Genomic DNA, 26,048 nt, shown 5'->3' on the forward strand with positions numbered 1-26,048 from the left:
ATTAATATCCACAGCCGTTCCTTTGATGGAATATCGGTTGCCGTGTTATGTTCCGTTTATTATTTCATTTTTCCCCCCTCTGATGTTTCCTGACGTGGCTCTGGAGGGTTGTCGAGGCACTCCAGGGATTGCCTCAATGGGATCACACCAAATTCATGTAGACTGGGAATATGGGGGCGGTTGTAAAGAGACACGAAAGTGTTTAATGAACCTGATATGATTGACTTTTTAATTTTTTTTTTCTTTTCTTTTTTTTTTTAAATATCAGGGTAGAATCTCCATGCTTATTTTATTTGTTAATCTCTTTGCTGCTGGTTCACGCCCCGTCCAACAGGGAGTCATAAACAAACACGTGGTACAGTACACAGAGGCAGATGCACGAGCGCAGACACACTAATCACGAGTGCATTATCAGTTGCTTTTAATTCAGTCTCCAATTTTATACAGAAAACACTATTAGAAAACTATACTTAACATACTCATGTAACACTCACAGTATCAGCCTGGAGGCTTGCTCTAGAATAAAATGCTCTAAAATTGACAACTCCAGTTTCATTTTATGGACAAAGTTGAGTATACATACGCAGGCATAGCTCCTATTTGTATGCATGAGCTGTGCATTTCAAACCTGCTGTTCAGAACATGACATCCAGTCGTGCCAACTTCCTGATTTATCTGAAAGATCTGAAAGTAAAATGTTTTTAACCAACATCCTCTATTCTCTTTCATATGCATTTACTCACAACCGCAAATATTCAAGGCACACAGGCATAAGTGAACACACACTTTCACACTCTCTTCCAGAGTATCCTGAGGTGGGCAGAGTGCAGCCTGCATACTTAATCTGGTAGATGGGTTTGCCAGAATTTTCTATTCTGCTTTTTACCATTTATTTGTGTTTGTGCACAAGTTAGGACTCAGAAGTATGGGTGTGTTATGAGTGTGGGTGGATATGTCTCTGGGCGCATCTCTGTGCATGCCTGTGTGCCTGCACAAGTTAGGGAACATCAAAGGAAAGTAGCTTGGACAGAAAGCCAATGAAGTGAAAATGGACATTTTTTTCTCCTCGTTTTTTCATGGGTAAAACTCTTAAATTAAGGTGATACAGATAATCAATTTTAAGTAATGGTCTGGCTCTTGACAAAGCAAACTAGGCAGTAATTGGTCCGGCAAATTAACTTTTTTTTTCTTTTTTTTTTGAATATGCGCTGTATAAGGCTTTCATGCCCCAAAGCGTGCAAAATGAAGTAGTACCCCTACTTCTCTTCTATTTAGCTACTGCTCATTTGCTATAGATTCAGTGACATTTAAAACATGGAGCGGAACAATGGTGCATTATGAATACAGTGTGTCTGGGTCATCGCGTAGTCAAACGCTGCAACACCACACTTCCAGTAATCATTCAAGCATGAGACACTGGGTGCATGCGAGGATCCAGTCATGACAACTTACTCCCCCCCCCCCCACACACACACATCCTGAAACATAGTTTTAAATAATTGAAGCGTGCTTTGCTATGTGCCCCCTGTGAAATTTCTGGTAATGATGGTAATCCTTATGATCAATATGATGCATGCGTCGTATTATACACTGCACATTTCAAAAGCTACAAATAATGTTAAAGTTGATATCTTCATACTATGTGCATCATTATGTAAGTATATTTAATAACTGCATAGATTTTAAAGGCATCTATAGAAGCTATGCATCCTCATTATACATAACCTTATTCTCTGTCATGCTGTGAATGTGCACTCTGCTAAGTGTGTGTATGTATGCATATGTTTGAATAAAGAAGAAGGAGCACAGACATTTTATCTTCTCTTCTCTGAGTTTGCTTGCATTTGCATCAGAAACACAGGCCAGTGTCAGTGAGCCTGTGTGTTTGCACATTTTTCAGCTACATATTTTTCATCTACCTCTCACTCAGCTCAATTTCTGCAGTTCATGAACTTGATTTTGTGACCGGGTGTTACACAGATCTGTCACTTGGTGGTTTGATCAGCACTGATCAGTTTGTTATTTCATTCTTTTTATCTGTGCTCACTGCTGTAAACATGCTCTTTTCCACCTCCCTCTGTGACTGCAATCCTGATGGCAATGAACTCCCTTGTAATGTGCACGCTTGAACTTAAAGACGTGCTGCGTTATGTTAATGAAGTTAATGGCGTCAACATAGACAGCATATTTGATATAAATGATATATATAAAATATAAGTGGTCAACAATAGATGGTGTTATACAATCCTAATTTCAGTGTCTGAGAACATTTTTGTTATTTTTTTTCCTCTTTAATTTGCTCATCTTCTCCCACATTTTTCCTGCCCTTGTCTGTATCTCCAACTGATATTTTCTCCTTTTAATGTGTCTTAGTCCCAAAGCTGCTTCAGGCTTGATTTTATAGGCGAATTGATTGGCTTTGCACAGTCAGACTTCAGATACACTTGCGCTGGGTTTGAGAGATGGAGATTCGATTTGGATGAATAAGTAATGTCTTACAAGCAATCCTGTAGTGTGGTAGTAAAACAAAGATGCTAAATAACAGACCTCTGGCTGATTGCATTTGTTTAGCTTTTCTCTGCCTGTTATTGCATCAAGTTCTGGAAACTCCTGAGAAGGTTTTGCAATTTGGATTGAGATCCGCCAAGAAATCTGCTTACACTTTGAGGATGCCAGCGTTTTATTACTATCATGATTTATTCAACTGATTATTTTGTTGTGTTCTTGTTTCATGTTTGATACAAAAATATTTAGGCTAGCATACATTTAGCATTGCAATGCCATCCTCACTGTCTTCAACACCAAGTCACTGTCACATCACAAGCAGCAACACAGCCTCTCAACATGTGAGTTTTAGGAGCCAAATAGATTAAACCAAACAACCAATCCTTTGTAAATGCAAGTACTACTTTATTTTATTTATATATGCTGTTTAGATCTGCCTCCATTGAGAAACTCTTGTTTTTCACTGTTCAAGCAGTTTAGAATAAGTTGGTAATAGCCAGTTATGCTAACCTAGCTAACAGTTGGCTTGTTTGGATATTTACCCAGCATTATTTGTGTAGCTTTTGTGGCTTAAGGGGTATTTATTTATTATTTACTTTTTTGGGAGGGGATGTAATTAAATTTTTTTATTAAACAAGAATCCTTTCAGATATGGCCACCATATTAGATATTGTCAAGCTAACGTTAGGTTTTTCAGTTGGTTAGCTAACACAGCGACACACAGTTTATCAATCTCTATGTGAGAACCTCTTGTGAAGTTGAGTAACTTGTATTTAGTAAATGCTTCTTGTTCTAACTAGGCTGACTTTTAACTCCAAAACAGCTGGTGCAACTGGCTCCAGTTCAGCGAGGCCCACAAATGAGCTTGGCCCAGGCTACTTGAAAAAACGAACAGCACAGTCACAAAAAGCAACACAAAGGCTCGTCAGTGGATTCCTTCCTCATGCTTTTTTTCTCTGTTGCTCTTGCAACATATAGGCACTTTGTAAAGCAGTTTAAAGACACATTGATACCGTCTGTTGCCGAATTTAAGGATATCTCACTGTTTACCAGCTCTGCGTCGCTGTACTTTTTAGTACCACCATCTTCTCCTTCTCTTTCAGCCTCCTACTCCTGCTCCTCTGAGCCTTCCTTCACAGAGTAGACTTAATTATTTATCGCCATGATTTATTTAGCTTTGCTCAACACAGGACCAGCAATCTCCATCCTGCTGTGTCTAACTTTCTCTCCCTCCCTCCCCTCTTTCTATCTTTCTTCTAGCGTCTCTCCAAAGCTGCTCCTCTTTCTTTCTTCCATCCCTTTCAACATAGCGTAGCTCTCCTCTGGTCTCTCGCCGAACAGTTCTGTATTTCGAAAATAACCTCCTCCCTTTCTTGGCATCTGTTTTTCATTCCAAAGACTTTCAAACTTTTTGAGCTTTTTTTTTTTGTGTTCTTTCGGATTCAATTTAAATCCCCTCTTTTTGTCATGTTCGTCTGTTTTTATGCTCTCTCTTCTTGACACTCATTAAGCAATCTTGTCATTCATCTTTTCCTTCCTTTATTTGAACATTTCTTTAGCATTCTTTTTCCTCTAACATCTACCTATCATCATTGTTCCCTCTAATCTCTGGTCAGACATCGCCAAATGACTTGGGCAATTATTTTTGTGCGTGCGTATGTGTGTGTCTTTTCTCTTACATGGCACAATCTGCCAGTGTCACATAGCTGAAATACAGATCAAGTAGACACATTCCTGCAAGAGCTAGTGTTCAGTAAAGCAGCGTTGCAAGAACAGTCTCGAAGTCAAGTTCATTATCTGCAAAGTTTTTGTGCTCCACTGCTCATTTATTCTATTTTGATTTATTTCAACTTCATCTGTTGCTAAAATGGGATGAGATGTGGAATAAAGGGGAAAAAGGAGGAAGGAAGAGAGAAAAAAGAGGAGAAACATTTTTAATACGTTAATTAGTGTGTGAAGTGTTTGAAGTCGTCGGACTCTTTGGATCCTGTGGTTCACTCTGTATAGTAAATGAAAGCTCTAATAATTTCACAGGCAAACTTGTCACATTCATTTCCTTGTCATGACTCAAACTGCATAACTGCATGACTTCAAATGCCGGGGTGCCCATTCCTAACCTCCATTTTCTTCCATATAGTAACATGTAAGTACAGCTTCATTCTCAGTGTTTCTTCTCCTTTGTGACTGGAATGTTTTTGGAGAGGTCAGACGATCACCTCCATGTTTTTTAAGGTATGTGCTCACACTCATTTATATCTCATGTTTCTCTCATTCTCTAACCCTCTCACCTGCGATGGGATGCTCTACCCCTTCCCTCCCTCCCTGCCTCATTCCTCCCTCATTCCTCATCCCCATGTTGTGTTTGTGTGTGTGTCCGTGGGTGTTTGCAGTGCATGGGCTGTGGGAGGAGTGGTCGTCATGGAGTCTGTGCTCTGTGACCTGTGGGCGGGGCTCCAGGACGCGAACCAGGAAGTGTGTGAACGGAGGCGGGGTCGTGGCTTGTGGACTGCCTGAGATTCAGACCAAACTCTGCAACATAGCAGTGTGTCCTGGTTAGTAGAATCCCCATTTACATGATACACCCAGTCTCTCTCTCACTCTCTCTTTGCCTCCATGCCTATTCAAGCATGACTGTCTTCTTTTTCCTCCAAATCACAAAACGTACTTTCACAGCTCTTGAATTTACATGCACAGGCATTTACATTTTGTGTTTTTCCATTATATCTCGTTTCATGACCACGTGTCTCTCTCCTCGACGAATGCTGTATTCATGTCACAGTGTGTAGACCTCAATTTTGAGCAGCTGAGGGGGAAAAACTGCACATGTCAACCTCCCATTTCTAAGTACGGGGTATTGTTAATTTCTGACAGCTATGATATCTTCCACTTTGTAAAAAGAACTGCAATAGTGTCAACAAACTTGAAATGAAAATGAGAAATGAAATTCCATACTGACAACAATATAATTAATTCAACTCAATTAGATAGATTTAAGTAACATATGGACAAGCAATCATTTTCTTGTGTAATTATTTATTTTGTTGTTTTTCTGCTGTTTGTATTTAAATTTAGCCTCATTAGCAGTCCAGACTGAAATATCTCATAACTGTCAGATGTATTAACATGGAATTTTGTAATTTCTCTGGTGCCACCGTAAGGGTGACGTTTGTTTTCACAAATATTGAATGGATTATCATAAACTCTCTCACAGATATTGATGTCCTCCCTCAGGATAAACTGTAATAATTCTGGTTATCCTTAAGTTGAGTTTGTCCAGAACTTTGCTTTATGACAAAATACCTGAAAAACTAATGACATTTCCATTAACCTTAGATGCACTTTGTCTTTAGTGTTTATTAGTAAATGCTATGATGCTAACATGCTAAAGTTAGTAAATATTGTAATGAATGGCCTGCTGAAGATCACAATTTAGCATTGTCATTGTGAGCATGTTAGCATTTTTCCTCTTGGCTGTCTGATATTGTATAAAGCGGCCATACATTGTCTATTTGTACCTGGTTTCAGTTGTTAATGAACTGCTACAAATGTAACACCTCCAACAACAACAGCAATTTTTCAGGTATCTGGGTTTTGCAGAAATGTACAATGCCAATGTTTTCTTCTGGAGAATGGGCTGTTATGCTCGCTGCTTTAATCCCTCTATCCTCACTGAAGTTTTCTGTGGTCAGTCATGGAATACGTGCCCTCCGTTCAAACTCTCAGCCAGCCATCCTGAAGGATCGCAGCCCAGCAAAGCCTTTAGTTCGGATTTCTATGCTTCTTCCATGGTTGGCTTGGTTTAGATTACTGAGCAGTCCAGCAGTGGAGCTCTTCTGCTATTGTCTCTGAGATTACCTGTTAGGCCTATACCTTGTCAAGAGCAGCAATAAGTCACCGTTCAAGCCCCATCTAATTCTGGTGTCGAGGGTACCTCAGGACTTAACTCCAATCTTGCTCGACTGTCCAGCTGAAACGTCTTTATCAGGCTGCCATCGGAGTGTAATAGCACCGACCAGTGATTGAAATAACATCTCAGTAGAGCAGACTCTGAAGAAACAGTGGGGCAGTGTTTTGACCAACAGCTACTGAAGCCTATCACAGAGCTGCTTTCCAGGTGTAAATGTCAAATTGTCTGAGGTGTGAATGCTACCATCTACTCATTATATTGGGCAGAGTTTAAATTCAGCATAAAGGAAAAGCCTTTGATATTTTAATACTTAAAGTATACTTCAGGCATATGTATTATCTCTGTGCAATTTTAATTCTGTATTTCAAGTGTCTCCTTAGAAAACCACTTACTTTGAAAGCATTGACATTAGAAAGGAATATTCATTTCAGTGATTTAATTTGTTCCATGCTTTCTATGTTGGCAGAATATGAATAGTTTCTGCAAAACATTGGAATAATGGCATTAATGGATGAACAGACACTAAAACATGAGATGGTTTAAAACAAACCTGGTGGCTGCTTTCTGAATAATAACCTTTATTTCGGTCCGAGTGAGAGTATGTGTGTGCCTGTAAGGTATGTAATCACTGACAAGCTGAACAATTATTACAGGATAAGTGCTTTTTATTTATTATTGCTCAGGCAAAGAATCCTGTATCATTTTCCTCCAGTAAATGATACATTAATATGAATGCTGATGGAGCCTGTCAGGACCTGAGCCTCTTTGTGTTCTCACCCTCCCTACTAACTAATATTTTTTAGTTTTCACTTGGTTTTTTTTATGTTTTTCAAAGCCGAGGTTCTATAAGGTTAACATTTAAATTAAACAAAATGTCCCCATTGCTAGACAAAGAGGCTGTAAAGTTGTGTCTCAAACAGGGAGGACTAGGGAGACGTCGTAATCTAAAGTATGGCCTCCGGGATGTTTTGCCATGCTGTTTTGGGAACGGTGATGGAAAGAGAGGGTTTTGCAGAAGGGGTAGGCTCGTCCTTCAAGGGCCTTAAGGAAATCTGTGTATGCGTGTCTTCATATGCTTTATGTGTTTGTGTATGAGTGTGTGAATCTATCACAGCAGATCCAGCCTGCTTTTGGGAGTTCAAAGGCAATGGTCCTTTGAAATGATGAATACCAGCAGAGGCCTTTTGGCACAAACGTCCGTACATAGAGAATAGAGCTTTGATGGATCTTGTGTGTGTGTGGGGAGGGGGATGTGTGTGCGCACGCGTGTGCATGTGTGTGCGTGTTTTTGTATGTGTCTCATTGATTGGATCTCACTGCAAATCATACTCTGATGGTGCATTATCCCATACAACAGACCATCTCTGCACTATCTATCCTACAGTCTGTTAAACCAATGCAGATTTGAATTTAAACTGGACTCTTGTTCTGTACTCTACAACCTCTCTTCTTTGCCTCATCTGCCATGTAGACACATGCTAAAACTAGCGCATATGTAGGCCGAGCTGCAGATGTTAATATGACAGCTATTTCATCAGATAAAAACAATCAACTTACATGAATAGATAATTGGATCATATCAGACTAAAAGGCACTCCCATAGACATTATAGATTAATGGCTATATTTAATTTCAGGCAAATTAAACGTTTGTGGCTATGGCAAGAAAACAGCTAGCACAGAGCTGCCATGCTATCTTCCTTTATAAATATGCTTTTTGTTTGTTGATAGGGTCCTTTTTGTGAAATGTCTACACATATATTGTACATCCAGCTGGCCTTGCATGATATAGTAGCCAGTTCTTGCTGCCAAGAGAAACAATTTTAATGTATTTTTGTGCCTCTTGTGCAAATTTTTCTAGAAATGTGTTATTATGTAAATTTGGCATTTTTTTTTCTACACACACTGACACAAGTTTCTTACCACCCACTCTATTTCTATTTATACTTTTGTGCAGTTGTGTGTGTTTGTCCTGTGTTTCCACAGTTAACAGTTTTTTGGCTTGTTCTTCTTTTGGAAGATGTTTATTGCTCAGACTAGACTTGGGAAATGTCACATTTACACTTAAATGCTAGTGCATGGCTCATTCTGTGTGTGTCAACCCTGATGCAGCTAGTTGGAACACTGTCCGAGTCGCACGCAGCATGATTGACCACATTACCGAGGAGAGTTGGCAACACTTTCCCTCTTGGGAGAACCAGACAAATACATTTACTGAACTGTACTTCACTTTCTCTGTTGCTCTAAGCCCCTGTGTGTAGAATGTGCACCTCAATATATCATTCTGAGCCGAAACAAGAACAGCTCTCACTTTGAATAGCTATTCTTGTTTATGTAGAGACAAATAGACAGGCCGCTGTACCGTCCTACAGCACATACACAATAGTTACGTAGCATCAACTGTTAAAACAGGTTTCCTCTCTTTTATGTATCATAGTAGCCTGTTCAAATGTATGTGATTCAATAACTATTGCTGTAAGTTAATGAATCGTTTGCAAATTCAAGTACTTTGCCACTGTAACTGTAAGAACATACATAATGTATTTCTTTTCAGGACAGATTAATCAGCAGAATATGACTCCTACATCAGCTCAGCTTGACTGAAGGTTACATTAATGTGACTGAATAATAATCAAACTTTAAACTCTATTAGTTCTCATCAAAATTTAAAGCTGCACTACACAATAATTTTATATTAACAATTAATCAGACGTGTAATGTGAAAAATAATTCTCACCCAGCTCTGCTCTCCTCAGCTGTAGGGTGCGTTTTGCTGTCTTTAAGCTTTTTTTTTTTTTTTTTTTTTTTTTTTTGGTTCTACACAACCCACAACTCTACTGTTTTGGTTCATTGGTCCCTCCTTACCTGCAGCAGGAAGCAGTGCCTCGCTCTGAGCAGCAGCCAGACAAAGCAGCAACTACTTGGTGAACACAGTGCAGCTAAAGGGCCAGATATTTCCCTCAAGAGTTAGTAGAGACCAAAACAGAGCTTTAAAGGGTTTCTAGAAACACAACTTCATAAATGCTAATGTTGTCTGCTGGATATGTTAATAATCCATTGCTTGCTGACATGTTCAAAAATATCAACTTTGAAAGGTTTATAAAGGGCTGCTTGAACTTTTAAGTGCTTTTTGTAGGGAGATGTATTGCCATCAAATCATTGCACGGAATTATTACAGTTCACAAAACAAATCAAAGCCTAGCTCAAGTCCACATCAGTAATCCAACTGGAGGCAACACATGAGTAGGATGTTTTTCAACCCAAGTGACAGTGCTGCCAACAGAGGGAGGCTTTGTAATATTAGTCCATTCAAATTATTTCCTCTGGGAATATCTGTTTCTTTGGCAGTGATGGGCAAAGCACAAACAATTTATTTGGGAATAACAATAGATGAGAGCAGCACACTCCGGTACTTTGCCCCTGTGTCATGCCCCCCGCTTGCGAGTGAAAGCAGTCCCTCTAATTTGACTGGTGTAAATGCAAATTCTGAGGTTGCCAATTTGACAGAATAAAATAAGAATTCTGTATTGCTGTATAGCTATTAAGAGCCCTAATTTTATGGCTAGTCAAGCTAACATCTATGTTCTGACGACTGCCGTTGTCATATCGCAAAAACTTGAAGAAATAGGGGTTGGTTTCCGACCTCTGTCACGTTTCTGTTGTTAGGACTCTTTATTTTGCTGTTTTGGTCGACTGTCGAATGTGATGTTACTGTAAACTGTTTGCACGGCTGTGGTGAAGCTGAACCGCTGTCTCTACTTAGATCGCCATTTGTGCTTATTATGCAACCTTTTACTATGAGCCGAGAGAAGTAAGAAAACAGGTCGGTTTTAACCTCACTTCCTAGGTTATTCTATGCTGTTTACAAGGTTGGTTATTTGAAGAAAGGTCAGCTCAATATATGTGAATTATTAATGTTAAAATGCCCTCCGCTCCTGGTGGTCTTTTTAGTGGACAGACCAGACTCCATTCTAACAGCAGGTGTTTTATAGGAGGGCTATATTTTTCACAGCAAATGTTTAATTACACCAAGACTCAAGACTCTTTTCTCATTCACTTCAATCTACAGGGACAATCAGCACACATTCATTTCTTCAGTAACATCATTAACTAACCTGTGATGGTGTTTGCCACAAACGTACACATATTGACTGGCTGGGGTCCACAGTTTACCATTTTCATCTTCTCTGTCAATGGCCTGCAGCCAGAGATCTCTTCTTTTACTGTCCATCCCACTTCGGGGAAGTAAAGAAAATCATAAACCGGTGTAACCTTTTTTCTTTTTTTATTGTTTGATGTGCAAAATGCAACGCAGCAGCTTTTAGGCCTGGTGCCACTAGTTTTTACAATTTGGCACGGACCCTTTTACAGCACTTGGTTTCACCCAAAAGGAGGCGTGGTCGTTCTGACGATAGGAGAGTGGCGTATGCCTCCTCTCATCTATTTACTATTCAGTGCAATTAATTGTTATGTAAACGAAACCATGATTGCTTTAGTTTATTACAATAAAAGTAAAAGCCACAGTTACAAGACAACTGGAGTAACCATACAGCAGTAATGGAGTTGCTTTGTCCAGCTTTTGTATATTTTTTAACCAGTTTTTGGCAGTCATAAGGAAAAACTGTAACAAGTGAGTCCTTTTATTCAACAGTATTCTGAAATTTAATTGGACATGGTCGCAGGTCATTAACAGGTTCTTCTGTCAGTTTCTAAGGAATTAGAATCAAATATGTGATTTAAGAACAGAGCAGAAATGAGAAATGTATTCACTGATCATCTGATCTTTCTGCAGAAGGTTGTGTTCTGTGACACTCAAAACTGCCAAAACTATTTCTACCTTTGAAGGTGATGACATACCAAAAATCTTTGACTACACACACTCAAAATGATTAATCTGCCTGTTTTTGATTATTTTGCATTTTGGATTGTTTCATTTGGCAACTCAATTACTCCAACAGTGCTCGCTTGTTAAAGGGGACAGTGGGGGCTTTGATTACACCTGTGCATGTCATCAGGCTTTGGTGAAGCTGTATGGTATTCATGTATCATCTGACAAGCAGCGCTAGATTGTACTGAAATAGTTTTTTTTTTCTTTTTATCTATTTCTGCACAAACACCAGTCAAGAGTTGAAATACGGTGCCTTTCTAATATCACTTTGAATGAAAATTCAACTGAGCGTACTCTGCGTGAACTCTTAAAAACAAAGCATGAAAGGAATTGTAATCAGCTATTTCATAACAGATTGAAATATTTAAAATGTCCATAGAACCATGAAGCATATTTGTTTGTTGCTATTTATGGGTTTATAGAAAATGGCCCTCTGTAATTTATTTGTTCGCCATCCACACACATTCTGTATGCTGTTTACTTGTAGCCTACTCACTTTCTCTGTTCGCTGTCTTTTCTCCTTTTGCCCCCTTCTTTTCCCCTTACATCCCTTTCCTGTCCTTCAAAAAATCTGGATCAATTTATCCTGATTTCCCTGTGTCTCTCTAAATCTTCTTCACTCTACCTTCATCCATTTCTTTGTCTCCCCAAATCTACTTGCATCTCTCCAGTGGAGGGCCAGTGGTTGGAGTGGGGGCCATGGTCGAGATGCAGTGTGACTTGCAACACGGGGACCCAGCAGAGGCAGAGGCGCTGCAGCTCGTCGGTGCACGGCTGGGCTGAATGTAAAGGCCTCCATCAGGAGAGCAGAGAATGCACCAACCCCTCCTGCAGTGGTAAAATCAGTGTTTAGTATTCATACTTAGATGCTACACCATTATGCAAACGTGTATAATTTGAAGGCATCTATGTGGTCTTCTCTGATTTGTGTTCCACATACCAGCAAGTTGTGGGTTGGGACCCAGTGTGGCTTGCAAGCTTATATGGACTGGAACCCCCACAGCACAAAAACACCAGTGTTTTAATCAACCTGAGAGCCTTCGGGTTGTAACCTAATTTCACTATTCATCAACAACCCCCATTCCTTTTTCACCTTACATGCGGCTCTCGTTCCCTCCCACACTTACTTCCACGCTCCTTAATCTTCTCCGGCGGTGCTTTGCTCCCGTTCTAGGTGGAGGTAACTGGGGAAGCTGGAACCACTGGAGTCTCTGCAGTAAGACGTGTGACTCTGGTTGGCAGCGTCGCTTCAGGATGTGTGAGGGCACCGGAATACAGGGATACCCCTGCGATGGGTCGGGAGAGGAGGTCCGGTCCTGCAACGAGAAGAAATGTCCTGGTCAGTGGCTCTGTGGATGTGTGTGTGAGCTGAGAAAATGAGAGCAACAGTATATGTGCTTTTGGATATATTATTCATGCCTGAAAAGACTGTATAAACACTTTTTGCCTTGGACTTTTTTTTTTTTTTTTGTCTGTGGGACTGCATTTCTTTGCTCGTCCTCTCCTAGTGGATCCCTGACAGAGACAAAAGAGTGTGTGTTTCTGCGTGTGTGCCCAATCTGCATATGCACAGTATTTGTCAGGCAGATTGGAAGTGATTCCCGGTGGTTCACACACAGCCAAAGGCTTCTATCGCAATTTTAGAACTGCACTCTTCTCATCTTTATCTGTCTCTTGTCTGTCTCCCTGTCAATTCGCATACCCATCCATCTTTACCTCGTCATTGATTTTGCACGTCCTCGCCTCATGCTTTCCTTTTATCCTCTGTTTACCCGAGAGATACTCAATTTCTACCTCTCCTCTTTAACATTGTTTTTATCACGCTAATCTCACTCGCTTTTACTCGCTTGCTTTGACTCTTTCTGTGTGTCTCTGCCATGTTCAGTGTCACAGTGTGAGCCACTGAAGGCAACAGTGTGCTTTAATAAGCACGCCTCTTGACTGAAGCTGTGCATCTGTGAGTCTGCAAGCGTCTTTTTTATACAAGTCAGAATGCCACGTTTGTATGTGCTTGCGTGGAGCTCTGGCAGGCTACAAATGATGAACTTTAGAGTGGAGCCTTCACCATGACCCCTTTGTTTTGAGCAGCTCTCAAGCCTCTTACTCAGACGAGGATCTTGTCTGTTGGCATTGCAGGGGACCATCATATTATTTTTTTTTATCTTTCTGCGTCTCTCTCTCTTTTTCCCCCCTCACTTTCTGTCCCTCTTCATCTCTCTGCATCGCCTCTGCCAACACTCGTCTGCCCCCTCGGAATATCTTCAGAGCACTCTCCCCCATTTTTTTCATCAGGGTTATGAAAGAGAGGGAGGGGGGAGAACAGATGAATAAAGAGAGGGAGTAAGATGAAGAGGGAATGAGATACTGTACTGAGGCAGTGACACTGACAGAGAGCACTGAGCAATGTACAAGGGAATAAGATTGGGAGCTGCTGCAGGAGAACATTGATTTGTATCTTGTTTTTTTGTGTTTTTCGGCTCCTTTTTTTTTTTTTGCTGGCTCTGTATGTATGTGTCTGTGGGAGTGTGTGCGTGGTGATTTTTCTTTTTCTGTTTGCCTGCTAGATGAAACTTCATTTCACGTTTTCTGTGTATTTCTTACCTACTTCTACAGCTCCTCATGAGATATGTAAAGAGGAGCACCTTCTCTCTATGTCATGGAAAAGAGCCTCAGCTGGAGAAACCGTCTACAACAAGTGTCCAACTAACGCCACTGGTCAGTCACGCGATGGGCTTAAGCCAATGTCTGTTAGATTTCAGCATATTTCAGTCACACGCTTGTGTGAATTTCAAACAAGGACACCTGAAGTACAGTAGGGGGTCCAAGGGCTTGTTTATAGTTTTAACCATTACTGTTGGCTGTTACATTTCTTGACTCGAGCTGTATTTTGTTGCAGTTTCATCCACTTTTTTGCCCCCCCGCCTTCTGAAATGAATCTAATCCAGCTCCCTTATTGCCCTCTCAAACATGGAGACCCAACAGAAAATCCAAAGAGGCACAAATTTGAAAATCGCCAAGAAAGATCTTAAACTTAATTAACAAAAGCTCCAAGAAAATAAAAACCTTAATGTACTGCTTCTAATGTTTGACAGTCAGGTGACCTCTGGAGATATACAGTGCAACAGCAGCACAGCAATCATCTCATTAGTGTAAAAGAAAACATTGTAAAATAGATCAAATTATAATGAGTATATCCTAAATGACTCTACTGTCTGCGTTCCAAGACTTGATGTGTTCCCGTGTCTGGAACAAATGGATACTCAGATTGATTCACATGCTGAAACTCATGTTAAAAGCTCATCAAAACTGCCCTCCCTAAATAGTATTCCTATTTTGAGGTTTGGTATACAGAAGCAATCATTATAGCATTTCCAGCTCATGCATTATCCAACTTCTACCTTTAATTAGTTCAGCAGACATGTCCTGCTTTAATGCAGTCGAACCTTATTTATGTTTAAGGCCATGATACTTATCGCGGTAATATTAATCTAAGCTGCAGAGTTTCTCAAATAGCTGGCTGCCAGACCTTTTTTTTAACCTCCAAAAGCAGAAACAAGAATAAAATTAGATGTTTTATTTTCAGACACTTCTTCAGAATTTAAGCCAAGAGCACATGTGGTTCAGAATGCCTTTAATATCAGTGTGTTTCTCCTTTCAAACTATGGCACCGGCTCAGACATCGAAACATGCCTGCGTGAATCAGGTTAGCTGCCAGTCAAACATTATAGCTTAGAGAACATTACATTGAAGGTAAATCAATGTATTAAATTTAATTAACCCAGAAACTTTGCAGTTTACTTTTGTCAAACTATAACTCATAAAAAGGCAAAGTCTGAGTTTAGTAAGCGCATATTTATTTGGCTAGGGGAAAGGTTTTGTCTTAGTAAAGTCTTTTGGCAGCCTTCATAAGTTTATCTGCTGGCTGCCAGGTTAGAACAGCCAGCAGGTATGAGATGCCAAACGCGGCAGAAGTGCTACAAATGAAATATTAGATAGTTGTAACTATCATTTTTATTCCAAGAAAAGGCAAATAAATTCACAAAAGTGACCTTTGTTTTTATTTTTTATATATTGTGGTTTCCCTGACCTTAAAGCTGGGAAAATACCTGCTGGTTTTATAATTCAAGGAAGATAGTTTTGTATTTTTGGCAGTAACAATTTTTAGAAAGTATAAAAATCTCTCTCACTTCTGCATCAAGTATATCATACTTAAACACAGCAGCAGGGTCTGTCAGTGGATGCCATATTAACAGTAATGTATTATTGTGTGTTCTTCGGCAGGTTTTATTTCTAAATGTGATAAATCCCCCATAAAGTCTTTCTCCCTCTCTCTCTCTCTTTCTAGGATCTGCTAGTCGTCGTTGCATGCTGGACAATAATGGAGTTGCTTTCTGGGGTCCTCCGAGCTTCGCCAGATGCGTCTCACTTGAATATAGATATTTACATTTATCTGTAAGTTCCCTTTTAACAAATAAAACTCTGAAACTCTTCAGCAAGAAGAAAAAAAGATGTGTATATTCTTCCAGATTGCTTCATTTGAGCCTAGTTAGTTGCAGTAACGCCCGTATCATAAGTCACCTTCATCAAACTTGTTTGTCTCATTAGTGAATTTATGAGCAAGTGAAGGCTCCATCTGTTTTTGAAATACTCTGCATCGTTTTCCCCCTTTTTCACCCATCATGTACCTCTGTTCAACTTTCTTTTTTCAAAAAGTTTACAAAATGTAGGAGTGTCTTTACTCAAGGCTCGCTGGTATCTCTAATTAGCTTTTCCAGAGCTTTACGCTCACACTTATCAATTAATGAACGTAGCTAATAAATGTGTTCATCAGCCAGACTGTTTTCCTGCTCTGTGAACTTCAACCTTTTCCATCTCCTCGATGATGCTGGAAGGAGATGGGGGTCAGGGATTGTGCGTGACAAAGCTGATTGCACTGTTAACTTCTGTTCCAACCTTTCATTAACACCAAGAGTCAATAATTAATTTTCTGTGATTGCTGTTATCTTCTGTTCTTCCAGGCTCTCTCTCCCTCTCTGTCCCTGTCACGTACACACACACACACACACACACACACACACACACACACACACACACACACACGCACACACATACACACACACAGAGTCTTGCTTTGTGTATCTCAGTCTCTGAAGTGATGAGATCCAGTTTTTGCCTGAGAGTGCTGTTAGGCCTCTCTTTGCATGCCTATTAAAGCACAAGCACTAAAATCCAGCCTTCTACATATATGCTCCTGTCTTGAAACGTCCCCATCGGTCTTTGGTTTGTTTGTTCTTTCTGTCATTCTTACCAGCTTCATATTTTGAACAAGAACACATGTAGTGCACTGTAAATTTCATTGGGCATGCATTTAATCACAGTGACTATAAGCAGCAGAGGTGCAACCATCAATTTTGCTGAATTTCTGTCCCTTTCTACACATTGCAGTTACGAGAGCATCTCGCGAAGGGTCAGAGGACCCTGGCCGGGGAGGGCATGTCTCAGATCGTAAGGAGTCTCCTGGAGCTCTTGCAGAGGAGGAGCTACTACAGTGGCGACCTTCTCTTTTCCACGGAGATCCTGCGAAATGTGACGGACACCTTCAAAAGAGCAACCTACATCCCAGCTCCCGACGACGTGCAGGCAAGGAGAACCTTCTCTTGAAGCCAGTCACAACCTGTACAAAACATGTGGTCACAGACACACTGTCACACACTTGCAACGCCTGCAAATTTATTCAGCGTAGCACCAGTTTCTGCTGCACAGGGTGTGCATAACAATGAACTACAGCGACACAGTTGCTATGGCCTCAAAGGGGATTTTTTTTTAGCAGCGTTTTTCTCTTTTCACCGAGAGCAAGAGAGCAAAATGCTCCTGTCTCAGTCAGTCATTTGACAGACATTATTTTATGTTTTACAATATGCTTATGTGCAGATGAGTACCTTACTAGACTTGACAGAGAATATGCTGCAGTACTGATGCAGTGCTAATGGGTTGTGGGTGCATGCTAGCTACATAATGGGGCACAGTGGCTAACACTTACATTTAAATGAGACTATCTAATGGCCCTAATGCATTAACAACTGAGTTTATCTTCATCTTGTGTCTAGAAATTCTTCCAGATAGTCAGCCTCATGTTGGACATGGAAAATTTAGAGAAATGGGAGGACGCTCACCAGGTAAAGACTTCTGTGTGTGTGTGTTACTCTGTATGTGCTGCAATACAACTGTTTAGCATAATCAGTGGCTGCCAACTCCTGTACTACTACTACTGTGCTAAGTTCCTTAAGTACTTCATTACGCATGCATACATGATTTTGAGTGCAAAGGTGGGTGTGAAAACATCCCACATTAACTTTTCATTAGTCATAAAATCACACCTGTTTACTAAACACAGTGGCTACCTATTAATTATACTGTGTGTGTGCGTGCGGGCGTGCGTGGGTGGGTGTTTGTGTGTGTGTGCATTTGTGCATTTGTGTGTGACCCAGAATGATGCCCTTGAGTGGAGGTGTGTTCACTTCCCATCTGGACACTATAAACAAGCAACCAAATATGATATGATATCCCACATGGCTACAATTTACAGCCATGGAACACATTCAGTCGTCTAGATAATGCACTGAATAAAAAATGTGTCAGCGGGTGAGACGTGTCTCGTTGTAAGTTGGCAACGGATTACAATTATGATGACATCATGGCTGATGCTTGCCTTCATCCCTCCATCTGCAGGTCGCTCCCGGAGCCGCTTTGCTGATGAGGATTTTAGAGGATTTCATTCACCTCATCGGAGAAGCTCAGAAGCCTTTCCAGAGTTTCCTAGTGGTTACCAACAACCTCAGTAAGTGTCACGCAATGCTGCCACATTGCAAAGCATGACAGATAAGAGGGTATGTCACATCAATCTGGATGGATAAAGACATCCACTTTTTTAAATATTTTATAGAAATTTGAAATATCTATTCTAACTTGTCTTATAATAATTTGTGGAATCTGCTGCTAAACATGTCTCAGTGACTTTTTAATGTGGGCACCTTCTATTTAACCACAACCTCAGTTTTGCACCACAGTGAGTTTCAACTGTTTTTGGCATCTCTTGTTTGTCCAGTGATAACCATCCAGCGAGAGCCGGTGTCAGCAGTTTCCAGTGATATCAACTTCCCCATGAAAGGCCGGAGAGGGATGAAGGACTGGGCCAGAACAGCAGAGGACAAGCTCTTCATCCCTAAAGAGGTCTTCACCAGCACGACTGAAGGTAGAAGAACTAAGACAGAAATCCACTGGCTGGGTTTTGTCTGAACTTTGGGCTTTTTGGTACCAATCTGTATCACTTTAACCCCTCCTGCAGTGCACACTGCCAAGATCTCACCCAGTCTTGGTGCTTGTGTCAAGGGTTTGAAAGAGTGCAACAAACATATCTCACCATTACAATGAAAATGAGGCCAAGTTCCAGAAGTCTTAAATCAGATTTGAGCACTAAACTCATAACCATGACTTGGATCTGTTTTAGTTTTCATCGTCACTGTCAGTCTAGAATCCTACACTTACAAAGAGCTGTTATCACCCCACTCAGCCAACTCTTCAGCCAAGGTCAGACCAAGAAGCTGTCTGCATATTCCCATAGTCAGAGATGTGTCCCATGGAAAGCAGATAGAAGGCTTTTCAAGGGCGTTGGAGGGTAATGCTTGGAAGGAGTCGGACTGTAAAAAGGCCCTGGAGGGCTTCTCCAGAAGATGCAAGCCTTTCATCTTTGAGGAAGTATGCTGCATCCCCTTGAGAGCAACAAGTCCTCATGCAATTTTGAAAGATGTCTCTTCGCCTTCAGCAATGCAAGAAAGTTAACTACAGTTTGTCTTAAGTAAAGAAACAAGCAAAGTGATTGTACAAACGCACAAGAGAAATAAATGTTGAGGATGAAAAGAAAGATGACATCAGCAGGCATAGGAGCTCAAGTTCTAAAAGGGTAGCAAGGGGGGGCTTAAAAGGGTGGGAAGAAAGTGGTTTATATTAGATAAGAGAATTACTGTGGCAGATGTGATCCACTACCAACAAAGGCAAAGGTCACATCCCACAGGAAATTACACCGGCAGACTTCCTGTCTAGCAACCCACCCCCCTGCCCAAATTAAAGTTCAGAGAGACTGCAGGCCGAGAGAGCAGAGCAGCCCCTGACCCCCTGACTCGCACTGATGACACAAACTCTCCGTGATTGGCGTTCAAGACATCCTGTACGCTCACCTCAGGGCACCTCACCCCAACTCACCTACTTCCTTTGTCTCTTTGTGAAGCAGGGTGCGTACCCTGAACCATCCACCATCTAACCATGCACCCTGCTTTGTGTAACAGAACCTTTTTATGAGTTGCCTGTGAGTTGTTTCGTTCAAGTTGTTTTTTCCAGATTTTATGGAACAGCAAATTCTGATAGCTCAAAGGATGAATGTTAGGCTGTAACTGGAGACAAAGGGGTGTGAGCTAGACCTTGCTTAATGCTGCTGCATTCTGTGCACTGTGATGTTGTCTTCTTTGTTACTCTCCATTCATCCTGTCATTCTGTTTTACTTGACTACGTTGATGCTTTTTCCCTCCATTATCCCTTTACTTTGTGGCAGTGAATGATTTCTCTCTTGCGGTGCTTGTAGTGCAATAAAACTGACCCACTGCATCACATTTACTGAGCCATTTTCTCATATGACGTTCATGCCATTGCCATTTTAGCATATGCTATTTTGTAAATTGTTTTCATTCAAACGGCGTACAGCCTTATGAGTTAGGACGTTATTAGTACACTTTGCCCCTGTGGGATCTCTGCGTCCTCCCATTGGCAGTCCATGAGTTGAGGTCTTCAGCTGATTGCTGTGAGTTTGATTGGTTCATTTACCCCGTAATGAAAGCCTATCTCAGATGGACAGCTTAAACATGCTCATAAAGGCCATTGGCACCTTTGTGTGTGCATGAGCGTACACAGTTGCACACACATGCAGCCAATTGATAGGTTCATGAACCGCTTCACTGGGCAGAGGCTGGGGCTGTTCTTCACTGATTTTCGAGGTGACAAACTCCCGCTCTCCCTCCACTGTCTCTCTCTTTATCCCACAAATACACATGGAGGCATTTACTCTATCTTGCAGCCATGCGCGCACACACACACACACACACACACACACATATACATCTAAACAGACAGCAATGACTTCATATTTCAAAAACACCATTGCTGGTACATGCATACAGTTATGCATGGTTAACTTTGAAGTATTCCTCAAGCAAAAGCACAAATCACAGGAGCTCTACTCTCTGATAATGTGTTAAAGACTGGCTTCCATATGTTCCTCAATTTTAACTGCTTTCAAAATTTCACCCGTGAGCTGGACATTTAACAATCTAGGTGCCATGTATCTTTGAAAGGAATAGTGCAACATTTTAGGAAATTGGCCCTTTGAGATGAGAAAGTTGATATCACTCTTACGTCTGTGCATCAACTACTGAGCTGCAACGGGGAGGCAAATAGCCTAACTTAGTTTAAGAACTAGCCGATCAGCCCCAGCTCTGTCAAAAGATACACCCACTTTTTTCATTGAACTAATCACTGGTTAGCATGTGTCTCATTTGTTTATTCCATAAATTAACAGAAATATCAAATATCAATTATCAAGAAATAGTGACAGTGTGTATGTCTTTTTAAAACCACAGCTTGTCATTTTTACATTAGTGTTTCTACGGTAGACACAATGTGGTTGTTTTTGGGGTGTTGCCAATGCATGTTTTGAACTTTGGAGAGAGCCAGGCTAGTTATGTGCCCCTGTTCCCATTCAGTTAAGCTAAGCTAGTAAACTCCTGGCTCCAGCTCCACACATAACACACGGATATGCAAGTGCTATTGGTCTTTTGATTTACCTCCTGGCAAAAAAGCGAATAGGTTTGGTTCCTAGATTGGCTGCCTATTTCTGTAAGAATCAACACCTTGACTAGTTTAGAATTAGTTAAAAGTCAATACAAATACATTTAGGATGTAGTGTTAAGTTACATAGGACATTTTTGTGCAAATAGTGAAATAAGTGACCCTGAAAAAGTGGCACTGCTGTCATTTCATTTTCTCAGCTGGAGCACATTACCCTGCTGATCCACTCAACTAGGCGAGGGTAATGCCATTCTACAGTCCCATCATTTCTTAAAATTTTCATTGCTGTGTACAAACCAGACTCCAACAAATCGGGACACTGTGTAAACCTCATTGCATCCTTGCTTGTGAAAGTCTGAGCCTTTCATAGTCATGATGCTATCACCTGTTACCAATGAACCTGTTTACCTGTGGAATGTTCCAAACAGGTGTTTTTGGAGTATACATCAACTTTCCCAGTCTTTGGTTGCTCCTGTCCCAACTTGTTTGAAACATGTATATTTACACAAATCAATGAAGCTGACGAGGTTAACAGGTAAACGAGGTAACGAGGTAAACATTAAATATATTGTCCTTGTACTGTTTCCGATTGAGCGTATGTCAGAAAGGATTAGCAAGTTTTCAGCTTTGTGTTGTTTCACACAACATCCCAATTTTTGGGGGGGTTGTCCAAAAGTTGTGAAATAAAGCAAATGTGCAGAAGAAAGGAATGAAAAGAGTAACTCACGTGGAACTGTTTGGATGGAGCTTTTGGTCTTTAATTAAAACCATAAATTATGGCTTAGCACCAACTCCAAGCATATCTTTTCCTGACAAATGGCATATTAAAGTTCACAGCTGGTGACTGGTGGCTTGCCATTTTGCTGTATTGCAGCTGACCACCAATCATTTAGATGTTCAGCAAGCGAGGAGTGACGAAAAGTCTGTTCATGGGAAATTAGAGTTTTGTGATTGAGTGCTTTTGTGGTATTAATCATCCTCGAGCACAGGAGTGCAACCCCCTCACACACTGATTTGCCATTTACCCACAATACACTACTTTCTCATTTGCATGCGTTTGCAGGCACTGTCCAATTAGGATCCATCACACTCCCAAGCTTTCTCATGCTGACTTTGATCTGTTTTTTTGCCTCCTCACAGTCTCACAGAAGCTTTTTTCCCCCTCCACCGTCGAAATGTCTTTCTCTTTTCCTCTCCCTCTCATCGCCTGTCTTGCACAGCCATCTCTATTCCTGAGTATTACCTCTTCGGCAGCAGGCAGACAGATTTTGGATGAGTCACCCAGGACGTCTGATACCATCAGCCCCCTCTGTGTCTCCCTTTCCCCGTATTTTTGCCAATGTTCCTCCTTCGCTTCTCTCAGCCTAAAAGGGCAAAGGAGGGAGTGGCATATCTCAACATGAACTCTCCCCCCTTACTTTTCCTCTCTGCTGCCCTCCGCCTCCCTCACTTGAGACAAAGTGACATTTACAGAGGGACAGTGTGTCTCCTCTGGAGCCCCAGCTCTTTTTGGTGAAAGAACACTGAAGGGTGTGGTTGAAAGGCAAGAGGTTGTAAAGAAGAACTGTTGAAAAGGGTGGAAAAGTTGAAAAGAGGGTTGGAGAATGGCAACAACAGCACGGGAGGATGAGAAGGGAATAAAGGTGAGAAAGGGAGAGAACACTGAAGAGAGGGACATTGTCAACTAAGTTCATCGCATGTAAGAGCAATGGGTTTGGGTTTAGAAATGAGGCTCCTGGCTGTGCAAAAGGTGAACTACCAGCTGCTAAAAGTCAAACAAATTGACACAATTTGTGTCTCCACCCACACAATGTGTGAAAGCAGCATCTTGCACCTGCATTAGTGACATGTTTTCGACTCAGAGGCGAGCATAATAATTCCGTGTATGGAATTTGTAGCTGTCATATCAGCCTGCAGGAAGGCGAACTACAGGTTGATGAAACAGATGAAGTCTGTGCTTGTTTGCTTCACTGACTAACAGATGTGTTTGCATTTTGTTTATTTATAGCAAATGGCCCAGTTATCGGTGCAGGTTAGCTGAAAAACCAATCACAAGAATCAACCCTCCAGCCTGTAATTGAAATGTCAGATTGGCAGGTTTGATGCTGTATATGGCTTTCCTCTATCTTGCTAATCAACATGCAACCAAAGTCGAATTTGTTTCCATACGTCCTCAGCTGTACATGAAAATGTTTTATGGAAACAGTGGCATCTGTCTGGGCTGATCAGTTGCAAAATTGTGTTCTTTCTTTGTGTTTCAGAGACAGAGACAGACTCAGAGTCCACAGTGTACTATGTCATCGGAGCCATCTTGTACAGGACGTTGGGCATCATCTTACCTGCACCAAAGTAAGTACTAATTATTCTAACTTTTCAAGCATTTCAAACTATATCTCACCTTCTGTCCACATCCTTTGCTTTACCTCTCTGTATCTCTTTTTTTTCAATACTTTCTCTGACAACTTTTCATCTCCCTTCTATTCACTTTCATTTTTTGTTTTCCATACTCACTTCCTCTCTATTTCTGTGCCCTTTCTTCTTTGGCGTCTTCTCTCTATGTAATTCTAACCTGCAATTCTCCATCTGTCTTCTGTCTTACAATGTCTCTGTTACTTCCCTCCTCTTCTTGTGTTTGCCTAGTTATCAGACAAAAGTCTTGGATCTCCAAAAAAGATGTATTTCCCTTTCTTTTGCGTTGTCAATGTATTTTTGGGGTTGTGCAGTGAGGTCCGAATGGGTGCCGGCCTAATGGGTAGGGAACCTTACAAAGAACTTGCAAAAATAGAAGTCAGGAGAAATCAGAAGGTTGTCAAAAGGCCAGTGATATGGTGTTTGTGCTGGCCTTGGGCCCTTTTATTCAGGTCAGTGCTCTTGTGGATGAGCTGGATCTGTTAAAACCCCCTTTTTCCCTGTAGCTCTGCAGAATGCTAATAGGTGCTGTGTTCTGTTTTAACTTGGGCTCTGGCTTTCTCTCTTTCTCATTAGGGTTTTATTTATATTTCTATTTATTTATGTATGTATTTATTTGTGCAAACACACCGTCAGAAGCATGAACACAGCATTGGTTGTGTTTGTGTCTGTTTCGCATGTCTGTGTGTACGACTCGCCAGCCTATGCCAGTTATTTCTTCTCTTTCTAAATCAGAGACAATTTAAGCCAAACCTGATTGTGCAGTACAATTTGTACAAAATAACACTCCTCTCTGTGTGTGTGTGTGTGTGTGTGTGTGTGTGTGTGTGTGTGTGTGTGTGTGTGTGTGTGTGTGTGTGTGTGTGTGTGTGTGTGTGTGTGTGTGTGTGTGTGTGTGCGTCTGTGCAGTCCCCCTGCGGTGATCAACTCCAAGATCCTGACAGTGACAGTACGGCCGGAACCGCAACCCAGCGAGCCCATGGTGGTGGTGGAGCTGTCACCGCTTATTAATGTAAGTTTGTAAAAACAAATCTCATTTTCTCCAGATATCAGAGCCACGCTGTGTTTATGCTTTGCCATGCAATAAAAAACACTTGCTTCAAGATGTAGCTCATTTTAAGAGCAGTTTGTTATGGAGTGGAGAACATTACTCCTTCATTTTCACCGTATTTTCCCAACCACTCTGGGGTTTCGTTCAGACAAGTGTGTAACTTGCAACAAAAATGGAAATTATTCCTTATGAGGCACTTTGCAATGCAAGCGTTTGCATCTTTTATTATATTCTTGTATATTGAGCAAGCTTTGGCCAAGAAAATAAATTTGTTTAAGGCTTTAAAGGATTTCTTTTCTCCCTGCTGACCCATGTTTCCTGACTTGGGATGAAAGAGAAAGTGCTGCATGCTATAAAGTGCCATAGTGCTCGCTGAATTGCCTGGATAAATGCAGACCTTTTTGACTTCCTTATATTGCAGCGTCTCCTGGTACCTATTCAGTTTATATTACAGTGGAGTGTGTTATTATAAACGACTCGTGGGGTGTCTTCAGTGGAAAGGACTAAGTGCAAGTTTAATGAGAGGCACTCTTCACGACCTCAATAAGATGTGGGTTTCATTAGCCATTCTTCTGTGTAAAGGTGGGCACAGTTTTGAAAATAATGTTGAATATTTAATGGTCCTCTCTAGACAACACGCATACAAATATATATATATATATACAAACAATAAAATCTTCCAGTGAAATCAGTCTCTTGCTATGTCAACCAGGACCTTAGGGTCAAAATTATTGGACAGTGTTTCATTAAAAAGACTTTGTATTCATTGTCCATCCCCCGCCACTCCATCTCCCTGCTTTAAACCACTGATTCATTACTTAATTATGGAATTTTCCGTTATATGCCCCTATCTTTTATCTTCTTATTATTCTGCTTTTTAACACTTTTGGCAAAGCAGAGGTAATCTGTAGGCTGCGCAGCCCCTATCTAGCGGATGGTGTCTCAGCACTGATCCTAGCACACTGCTGCTAACTGGAGGTTCCTGCTTCTCCCACACACAGTACAGTACAAGGCGAAGGCAGTGTGTGAAGGACAGATGCACATGTATACCTTCGGTCAGTGTTTATGAGGCCATTTATATCCTGCTTTAAGTTTGTTAGCTTCCGTAAATTTTCGAGAATCACAATAGATTTAGAAAAAGTTGGTGAAAATTGACATCCTGATTTCCTGTCTCTCCATATGGGCCAAGCACCAGAAATGCTAACTCCTACATTTCCCTTAAAGCAACTGAGTAGTGTGTTTCATTACACCCATCCTGTCTGGTTAATGCCCACATTTTTTGAACTCCATGCCCCCAGTTTATAAGCCTAAGTTTCAAATCCAGGTAAGAAGTTCACCACAGCATAGCGGAAGCGGAATAATGCTTAATTGACTAAAGTGATGCAGAAAATCAAT

The 26,048-nt window shown here is 41.0% G+C and overlaps 1 protein-coding gene across 1 annotated transcript in view; it reads left to right on the plus strand.

Moving 5' to 3' along the window:
• Positions 1-26,048, plus strand: part of adgrb2 (adhesion G protein-coupled receptor B2) — a 213,207-nt gene that overhangs the window by 110,250 nt on the left and 76,909 nt on the right. The window contains exons 5-15 of the mRNA XM_070985427.1: positions 4,896-5,057; positions 11,971-12,135; positions 12,474-12,638; positions 13,913-14,014; positions 15,645-15,751; positions 16,745-16,939; positions 17,407-17,475; positions 18,029-18,137; positions 18,405-18,551; positions 23,455-23,542; positions 24,512-24,614. Of these exons, the coding sequence (XP_070841528.1) occupies positions 4,896-5,057; positions 11,971-12,135; positions 12,474-12,638; positions 13,913-14,014; positions 15,645-15,751; positions 16,745-16,939; positions 17,407-17,475; positions 18,029-18,137; positions 18,405-18,551; positions 23,455-23,542; positions 24,512-24,614 (1,412 nt within the window). The remainder of the gene's footprint in view (positions 1-4,895; positions 5,058-11,970; positions 12,136-12,473; positions 12,639-13,912; positions 14,015-15,644; positions 15,752-16,744; positions 16,940-17,406; positions 17,476-18,028; positions 18,138-18,404; positions 18,552-23,454; positions 23,543-24,511; positions 24,615-26,048) is intronic.

The sequence above is a fragment of the Chaetodon trifascialis genome, chromosome 17, assembly GCF_039877785.1.
Source record: "Chaetodon trifascialis isolate fChaTrf1 chromosome 17, fChaTrf1.hap1, whole genome shotgun sequence".
NCBI classification, from domain to species: domain Eukaryota; kingdom Metazoa; phylum Chordata; class Actinopteri; order Chaetodontiformes; family Chaetodontidae; genus Chaetodon; species Chaetodon trifascialis.